General features: G+C 47.0%; 1 protein-coding gene across 1 annotated transcript in view; it reads left to right on the top strand.

The window, feature by feature from the left end:
* sugct (succinyl-CoA:glutarate-CoA transferase) overlaps positions 1 to 12500 on the top strand; it is a 75476-nt gene that overhangs the window by 11855 nt on the left and 51121 nt on the right. The window contains exons 9-11 of the mRNA XM_070852828.1: positions 3945 to 4040; positions 11996 to 12067; positions 12377 to 12474. Coding sequence (XP_070708929.1) covers positions 3945 to 4040; positions 11996 to 12067; positions 12377 to 12474 — 266 coding nt within the window. The remainder of the gene's footprint in view (positions 1 to 3944; positions 4041 to 11995; positions 12068 to 12376; positions 12475 to 12500) is intronic.

Here is a 12500-nt window from a genome sequence, read left to right as displayed (position 1 = left end):
AGACAGACAGACAGATAGACAGACAGACAGACAGATAGACAGACAGACAGACAGACGGATAGACAGATAGATAGACAGATGGACAGACAGACAGATGGATAGATAGACAGATAGATAGACAGATAGATAGATGGACAGACAGACAGATGGATAGACAGACAGATGGATAGACAGATAGATAGATAGACAGACAGATAGATGGACAGACAGACAGACAGATAGATAGACAGATGGACAGACAGACAGATAGACAGACAGACAGACAGATAGACAGACAGACAGATGGACAGATAGATAGACAGATGGACAGATAGATAGATGGACAGACAGACAGACAGACAGACCCTGACTCCAGCAGAACCAGAAGTGAAGGCTGTAACTGGTTTTGGAGGCTGCGAGGTCTTGATCTCTGCGGTCGACTCTCAGGGCTGCTACACATAAAATACCCACAATCCACTTCTCCCCCCTGCCCGTATCCCATGATGCATTCCTGTATGAAGTGCTGCCACCACAGGCGCGCCGACCACAGAGATGAACAATGAGAGCTCGCAGCCGCAGCGGGTCTGAATCCATGTGGACGGCCCTGGGCTGAGTTTGGCTCGGTCGCCAGAGGAAATCTCATCGTTACGAACCAATCAGAGCTCACGGTCGTATCTCTGCAGGTCCGTGAGCAGCTGTAAACATCAGGAGGAGCTCCACACCAAAGGCTGAAGAGTCATAAGTCTTAAGTTCAGCTTGAAACGGCTCCGAATCGTTGCGGCCTGTTGAGGAAATGGCTCAGTCATGCAGAAAAATACCAACTTTGTGAAGATGGGAAACAATAATTGCTGTTGGCAAAGTTTAGACCCAAGAGAGGAAGGAAACTTTTCTCTGGTGAAAGTTAAACATGACATGTGTCCATTAAAGCAGCATGTAACATCCCACATGTCTGTAATCTGTCCAAGTAGACTTTCAAGTGCAGCTAAGACATGATCACACTCCGGCGTTTGGACTGGGAACCATTTGTTCGACCGCTTTTTCCCCTTTTTCCTCCTTTGTTGCGTTCAGTGATGAGGACATTACTGTGAGGCAGCACAGATGCAGTTTAGTGAGTTCACCACCACCAGGTGATTTCTGGCTGTTGAACTTTTACCTGCTTGCAAGGAGCACGGACAATCTAGTTACACTTAATGATGACTTTGCTGTGAGGCCAATGTGTTTCCGCTTATGTCCTTCATCAGAGAGGGAGAACTTTTTAACCCTGGGCTCTATCTGCACTTACCCTGGTGTGTGAGTGACTGGTAGGTAGTAAAAGTGTTGGAACTGGTCCAGTAGATCACCAGTAGATCACCTCAGCCAGCAGACACCAAACGGGCTGCAATGGCTGCAACGTGATCCTTTGGGACAACTGCACCTGATCACAGTAGGTCCACTAAAAGAGCTTGTTTGATCCACTGACAGGCTCAGAGTGTTATTCTAAGTGTGTGACAGCATCATGGAAAGGATCCCTACAGAGAGAGACCTGGAAGATCCTTTTGGTTTAACCACAAACAGCACACACACCAGACTACATTCACTAAAACAGGGATTTAAGAGAACAGAACACAGGAGCTGCTGCCTCCATCAGTCAGTGAGTTTGTGTTGTTGTGTGACTTTGGTGTTTTAAAGGATTAGTTTGCATCCAAACTCAGATGTTAAAACACCACAGTCACAGTAACTGGACCAGCATCTCCCGTCCTCTGCAAAATAAAATCCCTGTTTTAGTGAATGTAGTCTGGTGTGTGTGCAGAGAGCGATATAACGCCTGTTTGTGGTTAAACCAAAAGGATCTTCCAGGTTGTCTTCCAGCTGCTTGACCAGTCATTTAGACACCAAAATATGTGCAGATAGGACCCAGGTTTTAAAACACCAGAGTTCCCTTTTTAGAAATGAAACAGCCTTTCTACCCTTTGGACCTGCCGTGAGTAAAAGTCTGTCTTCACTGAGTGATTTTTGCTGTCGCTCGGTTTGCGGATGCGTCTTCTGACCACATGAAAGCGCTCGATTCTCTTGTAATTCATCTCTTTTAGTCTCATGTCGGACTGAACATGAGCCTCCTGTCAGAGCTGATTTAAAGCCGACGGACGCCGGCTTTAATTGGACTGTAGCTCCTTTGTGATGGTGATTCAAAGTCAGAGTTGTCTCACATGTGGCGTCACCGTCGTCCGGCCGGCCCGGCGTCTCTCAGCAGTAGCTGTATATATCCTGTACAGCCTGTAGTTAGAGCCAGAGACGAGGTCCTGCTGTGGGCTGGAGAGCTTAAACACAGAATAATATCAGTTTCTAAACAGAGCGGTGATTGACAGCACCACCCATCTGAGTGTCACCCCGTCTCCGCTCCGTCATGTCAACATCCTTTAAAGCGTTACGACCACCTCTGATCTGCTGCTGCTCCTCTTCTCCCTTCTAATCATACTTTTCCCCTCTTCATGCTCCGTCGCTTTCTTCCTCCTACAGAACGTATTCAGAAACACGACATTGAAGCGACCTCCTCCACCCTCCATGCTGCCATACCACACGTCGCTGGTAAATTGTTTGGATGTTGTGATGAAGATAGAAAACAGAAAGATAATGAAACACCATTTGAACACTCCTGGATTCAGAAGTTCGGTTTGTCGTCAGTGAACCGTCTCAGCGACTGCTGGACCTTTGCTGTTTTTAAATATTTGAGCTACTTTGGATCAAATTTGGCTCCATCTGTTTTTGTCATATGTAACACCTGAGGGTCTGACTAATACCTGGAACAGTCATCACCATCCCATCGGGTTCTTCAATGTTTCCTGCAACGGAAACATTGTTCACCACTCCAGGAAATAGGACGGATCATAGATCCGACCTAACAACAGGAGATATTTCCCTTTGGCTCAGCTGTTAGCCACAAAGCTAACGTAATGCTAGCCACAAAGCTAACGTAATGCTAGCCACAAAGCTAACGTAATGCTAGCCACAAAGCTAACGTGTGTAACGTTGCTGTCGCTGCAGCCTGAAGCTCTGAGCTGGATGTGAGATGATCACCTGAGTTTTACAGGATCAGGAAAATCAGGTGACTCAAGGAATCAAGGACCTTTATTTGTCATACCAACACACATTTGCACGTGGGGTGGTATGAAATTGTGCTCTCAGGTCCCGGGTTAAGCCGCAATAAATATCTAGAATAAAAATATATAAAATAGAGGTATTAAAGGAAAAAGAGCAGAATAAAATGAAATGTACACACAGGCTGTAGTTTAAAGTCCGACAGAGTCACGGTTGGAGACGAGGTTGTGGTGGGTGAACGGGGGTCCGAGTCCTGTGTTGATTCAGAAGACGAGGGGGGGGGGTTAGGGTTAGGCTGCTGTTCTTCAGGGTTTGTAGGGTACAGAGTTGCATTCAGGTGTTAATTAAATGAAATCTACCACCAAATTGTGCTTTACTTGATGATTGTCTTTAAACTGGGAGTTTTATTGTCTGTATGAATGATGGGATGTGTTTTTTCTTCATGCTTTTATTTTGTACATATGAGATGTGTTTTGTGGCGTCTGTGGAGAGTCGGTGTGAACAGCTTCGGCTCGTTGACGTCCAGTTTGAGCTTTAGAGGCGTGAAACACCTGAGAAATGATGCCGCTCTCCGTCTCCTCGGAGGAATGAGGTGTTGGTGGCGGCCGGTGAAACCAGCAAAGCTTGGCGATTCGCCCGGAACAAGACTCAAGGCCGACCGTCCTCCAGGAGTCGTGGAAATCCACCCGCAGGTTTTCAGCTGCTTGTAAATTCAGAGCTGAAGGTGAGACGCCGGCTCGCTTTCCAGAGGTTTCTGTGGCGGCGCTGGCGGGAGGACGGAGAGCTGAGCGAAGGAGCGCCAGGAGCAGCAGGGAGCAACGAGGCTGATGACAGATCAGATTTAACACCAGATTCAACCCTCTCTCTCCCCCCTTCTCTCTCTCCCCCAGGTTTCCTGCCTCACCCATATTGCTGCTAACTATCTGAATGCGGGGAAGGAGGCTCGGCGTTGGGGGACGGCCCACGAGAGCATCGTACCTTATCAGGTGAGTCCCTCAACGTCTTTTCTTTAAAACTCACCTCGGAGGTGTTAAAGTGTCTCTTTAGCACAAAATCCACTCTGTCGCATGCTTCTCACCATCAGACTGTGTTTTCCTTAGCTTAGCATGAGCCACCGAGGGAGCGGGTCCTCTTCTACGGACTCCGCCATGTTTCTACAGTAGCCCAGGATGGACAAAGTGAAATGGCAGCTTGAATTTGGTGGTTTGAGCGCTCTGATTGATTGAAGACCTAGAAGCAGATCAGACTTATTATTTAGCATGATAAAAAGCAAAGAGAGTGAGAATCCTCGTGGGCCACCGTAGGTCCTCCTACACGCTTGAAGCTGAAAATTGCAATTTATTTGTGAGAAGAATAATTCCTCACATAACTATAGAGTCCTATAATCATAATTATAATAATAATATTAGCTTTATTTGCCTAGCACCCTTCAAAAACAAGTTACAAAGTGCTTTACAATAAAAGCAAGCAACAGATAACAATAAAATAAGTAGAAATAGCAGCTAAAATGTATACGAACGGACACATACACTCATATATATGCACATAAACCCATAAAAACACCAGCAGTCTTGAGAAGAGATCTAGACTTTGACTTTGCCTGCCTGAGATCCTCAAATGAAGTGGAGTGGAAATATGAAATACTCAGTGAAGTACAAGTTCTTAGTTGGACCTGTAAATGTTCTGAGATGTCTTAAATGCTGCTCGACGACCTTCTTCGCGCCGTCTAACAGCGTCTGTGCTGAAAGCTGACGTCAGACGGACGATTGGAGAACAATCGGAGGCGATTAGCATCAGTTTCCTGTTCCTGTTATCCCTCATTATGTCCTCATGTATCGCCACAGTCCGCTGCTCTCATAAAACACGTTTGGTTCTTCTCTTTGTTTTTGTAAAGTCACTCCAAAGTTAAACAGCATTTTCAGAGCGTGATGTTTTCTGGGATGAACTCTTTTCTTGTTAAAGTGTCTCTATACGGACTTTTATCACATTTGGATTCAAATTTAAGCCGACAGTCTGAAGAAGACCTTTATTATGATTCAGTTGATTTTGTGATGAAGATGATTCTCCTCCTCCATCTGCCTCATTCCTCTCTTCGTCTTCGCTAAAACACAAGAGGCTCAAATAAAACACATATTTCTCATCCCTCGGCTTCTCTGTGGCGTCGTTAAAACGTGAATTATCTTCTTTCTGCGCAGCAGAAAAAAACTCGGAGCACGCAGGGGCGTCGGCTGGAGATTTCACAATAAGAGCATGGAGACAAACGAAAGCACACAGGAAACATTTAAAATGAAACGTATAGCCAAAGCAGACGTAATGCAAAATCAGTACTCTGTTCATCATCATCATCATCATCATGGCTGCCAGTTCGCTGAGAGCTGATATTTTGTTGGGGGTTCAGTCACCGACTGGAGCATGTCACGTGACCTCCTCTCATGTTAGTTATAGACCTCCTTTATCGTCTAACCTCATGTCGAATCACTCCCTCTTTACTTCAGACAGTGCAGCTCTGATTACGAGTTGTTGACTTCTGTACTTTGAATGTTTTCTGACTTTTTCAGGTGCTCAAACACGACTTCTGACTCTGTTAAACTTATTTTAACAGACACACCCTGGTGTCAGTGGTCAACAACACTAATAATAAGATATTTACTGTTTTATGTAGCTACCTTTTATATTTGTACTTGACTTAACCTAACCATGTAGTTTTGGTGCATAAACCTAACCAGCCTGCCACAGAAAACTGACAAATACAAGTGAACTCACCCCCTTTTCCTGGTGAAAACCATGTGACCAAACCGTTCAGCCACCACACCCACATAGATCAGATCGCCAATACGTCATCCAAAGTAGATCTCATCACCACGCCCCCTTTTTGGGTGAAAACAATCAGTTTAAGTTAGTGAAGCCAGAGAGATGCTGTGTCGTTGGTCACCAGGATTAAATCCCACATCACTCATCTCTTATTTGTTTCCACTGTGTCCTGAAAAAGATCCTGATAGAAGGGTTTAATGGCTCCAAGCTACATGCTAATACTAAATAGTTGTGTGTGAAACGAGTCACCTGTGTTTGTTGACCCTGTGTTAGCTTAGCTTATCTTAGGGGCACAAAGGCAAACTAATTTATCTGGACTGAATTTAATATTAGCAGCCGTAGCCTGATGTTAGCAGCACATGCAGGACAGGACAGCAGCAGTTAGCCTGTTAGCGCTCATCCTCTGCAGCTAATAACTGTCTAAAGTTCAGATCCTGATGGAGAACAAGTTCTAGTGGCTCTGGGTTCTCTGTCGGCTGCTAACACTACCTGTTTGGAGCTCAGGCTGCACTGACTGGGCTAACGCAAGCTAACTTATAGGCTATGTTAGCTAGGTGAGCTGTCAGAGCACAGTGCTAATGCTAGCTAGCATAGTGTTATAGTGTCGGTAGGACCCTCTGACCACTGGGGGGTCACTGACGGACTCTCTGATCACTGGGGGGGTCACTGATGGACCCTCTGACCACTGGGGGGGTCACTGGCGGACCCTCTGACCACTGGGGGGGTCACTGACGGACTCTCTGATCACTGGGGGGGTCACTGACGGACCCTCTGACCACTGGGGGGGTCACTGACGGACCCTCTGACCACTGGGGGGGTCACTGGCGGACCCTCTGAGCACTGGGGAGGGTCACTGGCGGACCCTCTGACCACTGCGGGGTCACTGACGGACTCTCTGACCACTGGGGAGGGTCACTGGCGGACCCTCTGACCACTGCGGGGTCACTGACGGACTCTCTGACCACTGGGGAGGGTCACTGACGGACTCTCTGACCACTGCGGGGGTCACTGACGGACTCTCTGACCACTGGGGGGGTCACTGATGGACCCTCTGACCACTGCGGGGTCACTGGCGGACTCTCTGACCACTGGGGAGGGTCACTGACGGACTCTCTGACCACTGCGGGGGTCACTGACGGACTCTCTGACCACTGGGGGGGGTCACTGATGGACCCTCTGACCACTGCGGGGTCACTGGCGGACCCTCTGACCACTGGGGGGTCACTGGCGGGCTGTGAACAGAACTTGATATTGAACTAAAATATTCCAACATGAAACTCTTTGGTAAAATGTTTGTGAATGTGATCAGATCTCACTAATGTCGACCTTGTTATGAACAGACGGAATTCATCAGCCTGAAACGAGCGATTTGCAACAAGTTAGAGAGTTTGGCAGGCCCCACGCTGAACACTTGTGCAGACAAAAAGTCATAGAAGAAGTCCGAGGTTTAAGAAACGAACACACGCGTGTTCCTGCGTGAGCTCCTTTGTCCTCGTTCCTTACATTACTGATATATGTTAAAGTCGGCAAACTGGTCTCCATAAAATGAACACTGTAATATTCAGTAGATAAATAGGAACAATAAAAGCAACGAGAGGTTGTGAACGCTCAGACCTGAGCCGTCAGTCTGCTTCACATTACCGACTCTGGGCCTGAGGGAGCCGAGACGTTACTGTGTTATTATGGAGCTTCATCACTCACATGTGGACATTAAACACACTCACACTCACACACACAGTCAGCACTTCCTGATGTTTCGCTCCATCTGCTCGATGTGATGGCGGCGTCTCGATTGTTGTGGTCGCCGTCTCTTACCAGCCGGAGCGTTATTGTCCAACGCTCGGATCTAATCCTCGTGTGAACCGCCTTACCCACAATGCCGCGCTCCCTCCCCGGCCTCCCCCGGGGCGCCAGAGATGAAAGCGGTGCAGACGGGCTCTCCGGAGATCATGACAGTTGGAACAACAGAATTATTGGTGTTTCGCGGTTGCGGCTTTGTGAGGACGATATTGGAGCTGAAGAAGTCATTCGTCCCTGACGACGCTTTTCAAGTTCACATCTGATTTCTGAGACGGGTCAATTCATATCTCCTGAAACTGAGACATCCACCGTGTCAAAGAAGAGACACATGAGAGCGTCAGTGCAGTCAGGAAGGAAAAGGTGAACTCGGATACAAAAGTTAGAAAAGTTTACTCATCTGCCGCCTGAATACATTCACATTTAGGATAAATGATTCAGAAACAAAAAGTCAGTGCAGCATTAACATCCAAACAGACAATGACCTGGGATTTATCAGAGACATGTTGAAAAGGGGATCATTTCTTGAGTGCAGGACTATAATCAACTTTTTTTGGCGTCACCATAAACACTGAAAGCACAAAGACATTGAAGCATCAGGAAAACTTGGTTTTAAAAACTATAAAGATAAAGATGTATCCTTTATTTCATAGGAGATGGCTTTTGGTAAGGCCTTACAAAAGTCAAGATACATGGGAACAAACAGCAGCAGCACAAAAACTAAAAGCAGTTTTCCCAAATTTGGTGTTTAGAGGTGGGACTTCGAGCATCAGACAATGGCTGTAGGAAGTGATACCTGATGGCACGGTGCCATTCAGGGCTTTATAAATAAACCTACTGTTGGAGATGCCCCCCGAATCTTTTTCTACAATATTCTGTGATGAGCAGAGTAACCATCACTGGTGACGCCCTCAGCATCCATTGGTACCAACCATACCTACCTAGCTGGTCACCGTGGGGGCTAAATAAGGCTCCAGAGTCAGGCTGATTCCTGGATTTTCTCCATGTTTCTCCCAGTTTCTGCTTTAGTGACTTCTGGAACGTTTTAGCTGAGGTTGGACACATTTTAGGGACATGAAGAAGAAGAAGGTCCTCCAAGAAATGACGTCACCAGAAGAAGAAACAGCAGACGGACTACTTAGATTGCAGAGTTCAGAGGGTTAACTTGCTCTGGCTGAGCTTTGTTGTGTTGAGCTCTTTAGTGGTTTTATCAGAAAACAGCTGCTGAACGAAACACCGACTCTGAACCAGATGAGAAATGTGCCGTAAAACCGAAGCTAAAGGAGCTAAAAGAGGCAGCAAATCTCCTCAGACCCGTTAACTGAAACATCGAGGTCTGGAGCTTCGGCTCCTTGACAGTTTTCTTGGAGGTCGATGTGGTTTGGATTTGACCCGCAGCCAGCAGGGGGCAGAAGTCGCCCTGCCGAGACCCGACCGCACCGCCCGCCCTCTCTGACGACCGTTCGGGGGTTTTGTGGGTGAACGTCCCGTCGTAGTCCCCCTGTGGACTGTGTTACCCACAACTCCCCGAGGCAGGGGATGAAAGCGAGGCGGCGGTCGGAGCGGAGCGCCGAGTGCAGTGTGACTGAAGGGTTAGCGGTCTGAGTGCACACACACAGCAGTGGGATGTGGTCGCTGGTGTGTGTGTTGTATTGTAAGACAGCAGTTCTGGCTCTGCTTTCATGTGGCCACAAGTTTTTATTACAAACAATTGTGAGAGACAGAATAAGAGAGGAGAAAGTGCAGAAAGAGGAAGGAGAAAATTAGGGAGGAAGAAAAGATTTGGAGAAGAAAAGATACGAAGAGGAGGAAGTTGCCCTTCACCAGCTGGCCTTTCAGACGGGTTTCCTTCCGCTTATTGGGAAACACTTGTTGGACTCAGATGACCCTCCATCCATATCATCATACCTGCTGGGAGGAATCCGCTTAATAAAACTGATCAGAATCTGTGAAGTTCATGAAGCACATGAAGTGCTACCAACTCTTTTTGACACCAAGTAAGGCCAGGACCAGAACCACAGATCTCTAAAGGCTAAATCCCACCGGAAGCGTCTGCGTCGGGTTCTGGCTGCGACGTGTTGGGAGCTGATGGCGTCCGCTCTGGTTAACCCTTCAGATCCCGCTAAAGATTCTCTCCTGGTCTGTTTCTGAGGCAGCAGGAAGTCAGACAGACAAACGGCAAAGAGAATCAGCTCAGTTTTCAAAATAAAAGCCCCCCTGCAGACTGTCAGTGGTTTATTCCAGCAGCACATCAGTATTATTCTCTAATGGGGGGGCACCAGGCCAGACGTCAGCCGCTCAGAGGGTTTTTAACACCATGACGACCAGAAGTTCATCTGGGATGGAGAAACACTCTGACTGTGACTTTAGCTGCTGTCTGTAGCTGCAGCACAACAAAGCAGGAAGTACATCCAAGAAACACATTTAAAGCAGCAGAAGAAGAAACGCGGCCTGTTTGATCCTGTTAGAAACACATTTAAAGCAGCAGAAGAAGAAACGAGGCCTGTTTGATCCTGTTAGAGACACATTTAAAGCAGCAGAAGAAGAAACGCGGCCTGTTTGATCCTGTTAGAGACACATTTAAAGCAGCAGAAGAAGAAACGCGGCCTGTTTGATCCTGTTAGAAACACACTTAAAGCAGCAGAAGAAGAAAAGCGGCCTGTTTGATCCCGTTAGAAACACATTTAAAGCAGCAGAAGAAGAAAAGCGGCCCGTTTGATCCCGTTAGAAACACATTTAAAGCAGCAGAAGAAGAAACGCGGCCCGTTTGATCCCGTTAGAAACACATTTAAAGCAGCAGAAGAAGAAGAAACGCGGCCCGTTTGATCTCGTTAGAAACACATTTAAAGCAGAAGAAGAAGAAACGCGGCCCGTTTGATCCCGCTAGAAACACATTTAAAGCAGCAGCAGAAGAAGAAACGCGGCCCGTCCGATCCTGTTAGAAACACACTTAAAGCAGCAGAAGAAGAAAAGCGGCCTGTTTGATCCCGTTAGAAACACATTTAAAGCAGCAGAAGAAGAAAAGCGGCCCGTTTGATCCCGTTAGAAACACATTTAAAGCAGCAGAAGAAGAAACGCGGCCCGTTTGATCCCGTTAGAAACACATTTAAAGCAGCAGAAGAAGAAGAAACGCGGCCCGTTTGATCCCGTTAGAAACACATTTAAAGCAGAAGAAGAAGAAACGCGGCCGTTGGATCCCGTTAGAAACACATTTAAAGCAGCAGAAGAAGAAACGCGGCCCGTTTGATCCCGTTAGAAACACATTTAAAGCAGCAGAAGAAGAAACGCGGCCCGTTTGATCCCGTTAGAAACACATTTAAAGCAGCAGAAGAAGAAACGCGGCCCGTTTGATCCCGCTAGAAACACATTTAAAGCAGCAGAAGAAGAAGAAACGCGGCCCGTTTGATCCCGTTAGAAACACATTTAAAGCAGCAGAAGAAGAAACACGGCCTGTTTGATCCCGTTAGAAACACATTTAAAGCAGCAGAAGAAGAAGAAACGCGGCCCGTTTGATCCCGTTAGAAACACATTTAAAGCAGCAGAAGAAGAAACACGGCCTGTTTGATCCTGTTCCAACATCAGTTTAGCAGCAGGAACTGTCTTGGTGGGAGATGAAGCGGATGATGGAGTAAAACCGGACCGCAGCCTGAAGAGACACAGACGAGCCCGGTGGGATTTCAGGGTGATGTGCTGGGGCATTTCACGGCAAATGAAGCCTCCAAAACAAACATATTTGCCCCCCAATGAAATAAAAATAGATTTTAAAAAATCACAAGTCTGCTGTAGGTAACAATATAAGTAACAGAGCTTGAGCCCCACTTAGCATTTCTCCACCTCTGGTTCACTTGTCTTAAAGTCGGTGGGTTTTTGGTTTCCATCATTTGTTCTGTGACAGGAAACAACCCACTGTTGAACTTTGAAGCTCTGACGTGTCCTAATGGACGGTTGTTGCTGACAGGCGGCTAAACGAGACCACAGTGGTTGTTGAACGTCGTCATGCAGAACACGGACCGCCTCGAGCTGTGTTTATACAACCTGTCCGACCCGTACGCTCATCGGCTCACAGTATTTTACCGTTGTGGTGTCTTCAGGCCGCTGGGTGGCGGCCACGCTGGAGTCATGTGGCGGCGTTGTGGGCTGTTTGTTATTTTCTGGCGACGACATGTATGCTTCAAAGGTCGGAAGAGACTTCTGTCATACAGCCTGTGTTCATATGACAGGAAAGTGAAGCTGAGTAAAAACAGGCATTTTCTAGATGAAACCATCACTAAACTAAACGATCGATTAAATGGATCTAAATGGATGTGAATCTGTTGTCTCGTCTGTGTTTCAGGGCTTTAGAACCGAAGACGGACACGTTGTCGTGGCTGCAGGCAACGACAAGCAGTTTGTCAAAGTCTGTCAGGTGAGTACGTTTGACATTTCCCACATGTATCCTGACACGTATGTACTCACATGCTCTCAGATATTAATGTGCACATACAGCACAGCACATTTCTAAAGGAAAAATTCACTGAAGATTGTTTCTCTACGACGTTCGTTTCACTCGGGTGATTACGAGTGGGAAGTGTTTGACATTTTCACTGGTTTTCCCTTGAATTATTCCCCCAGTTTGGTCTAATGTTCTCCAGCTGTGACACACAAAGAGGATTTCTTGTCAAATGAAATGTTAAACCCTGTTGTTGTGTGTGTGTGTGTGTGTGTGTGTGTGCAGGTCCTGCAGCTGATGGAGCTCACACACGAACCGAAATATAAAACCAACAAGCTGAGAGTCCAAAACCGCAAACAACTGCTGCACACACTGTCACAGAGGTACACACACACACACACACACACAC

Source organism: Pempheris klunzingeri, chromosome 21 (assembly GCF_042242105.1).
Source record: "Pempheris klunzingeri isolate RE-2024b chromosome 21, fPemKlu1.hap1, whole genome shotgun sequence".
In the NCBI taxonomy this organism is placed as follows: Eukaryota; Metazoa; Chordata; class Actinopteri; order Acropomatiformes; family Pempheridae; genus Pempheris; species Pempheris klunzingeri.
This window is presented reverse-complemented; position numbering and strand designations above follow the sequence as displayed.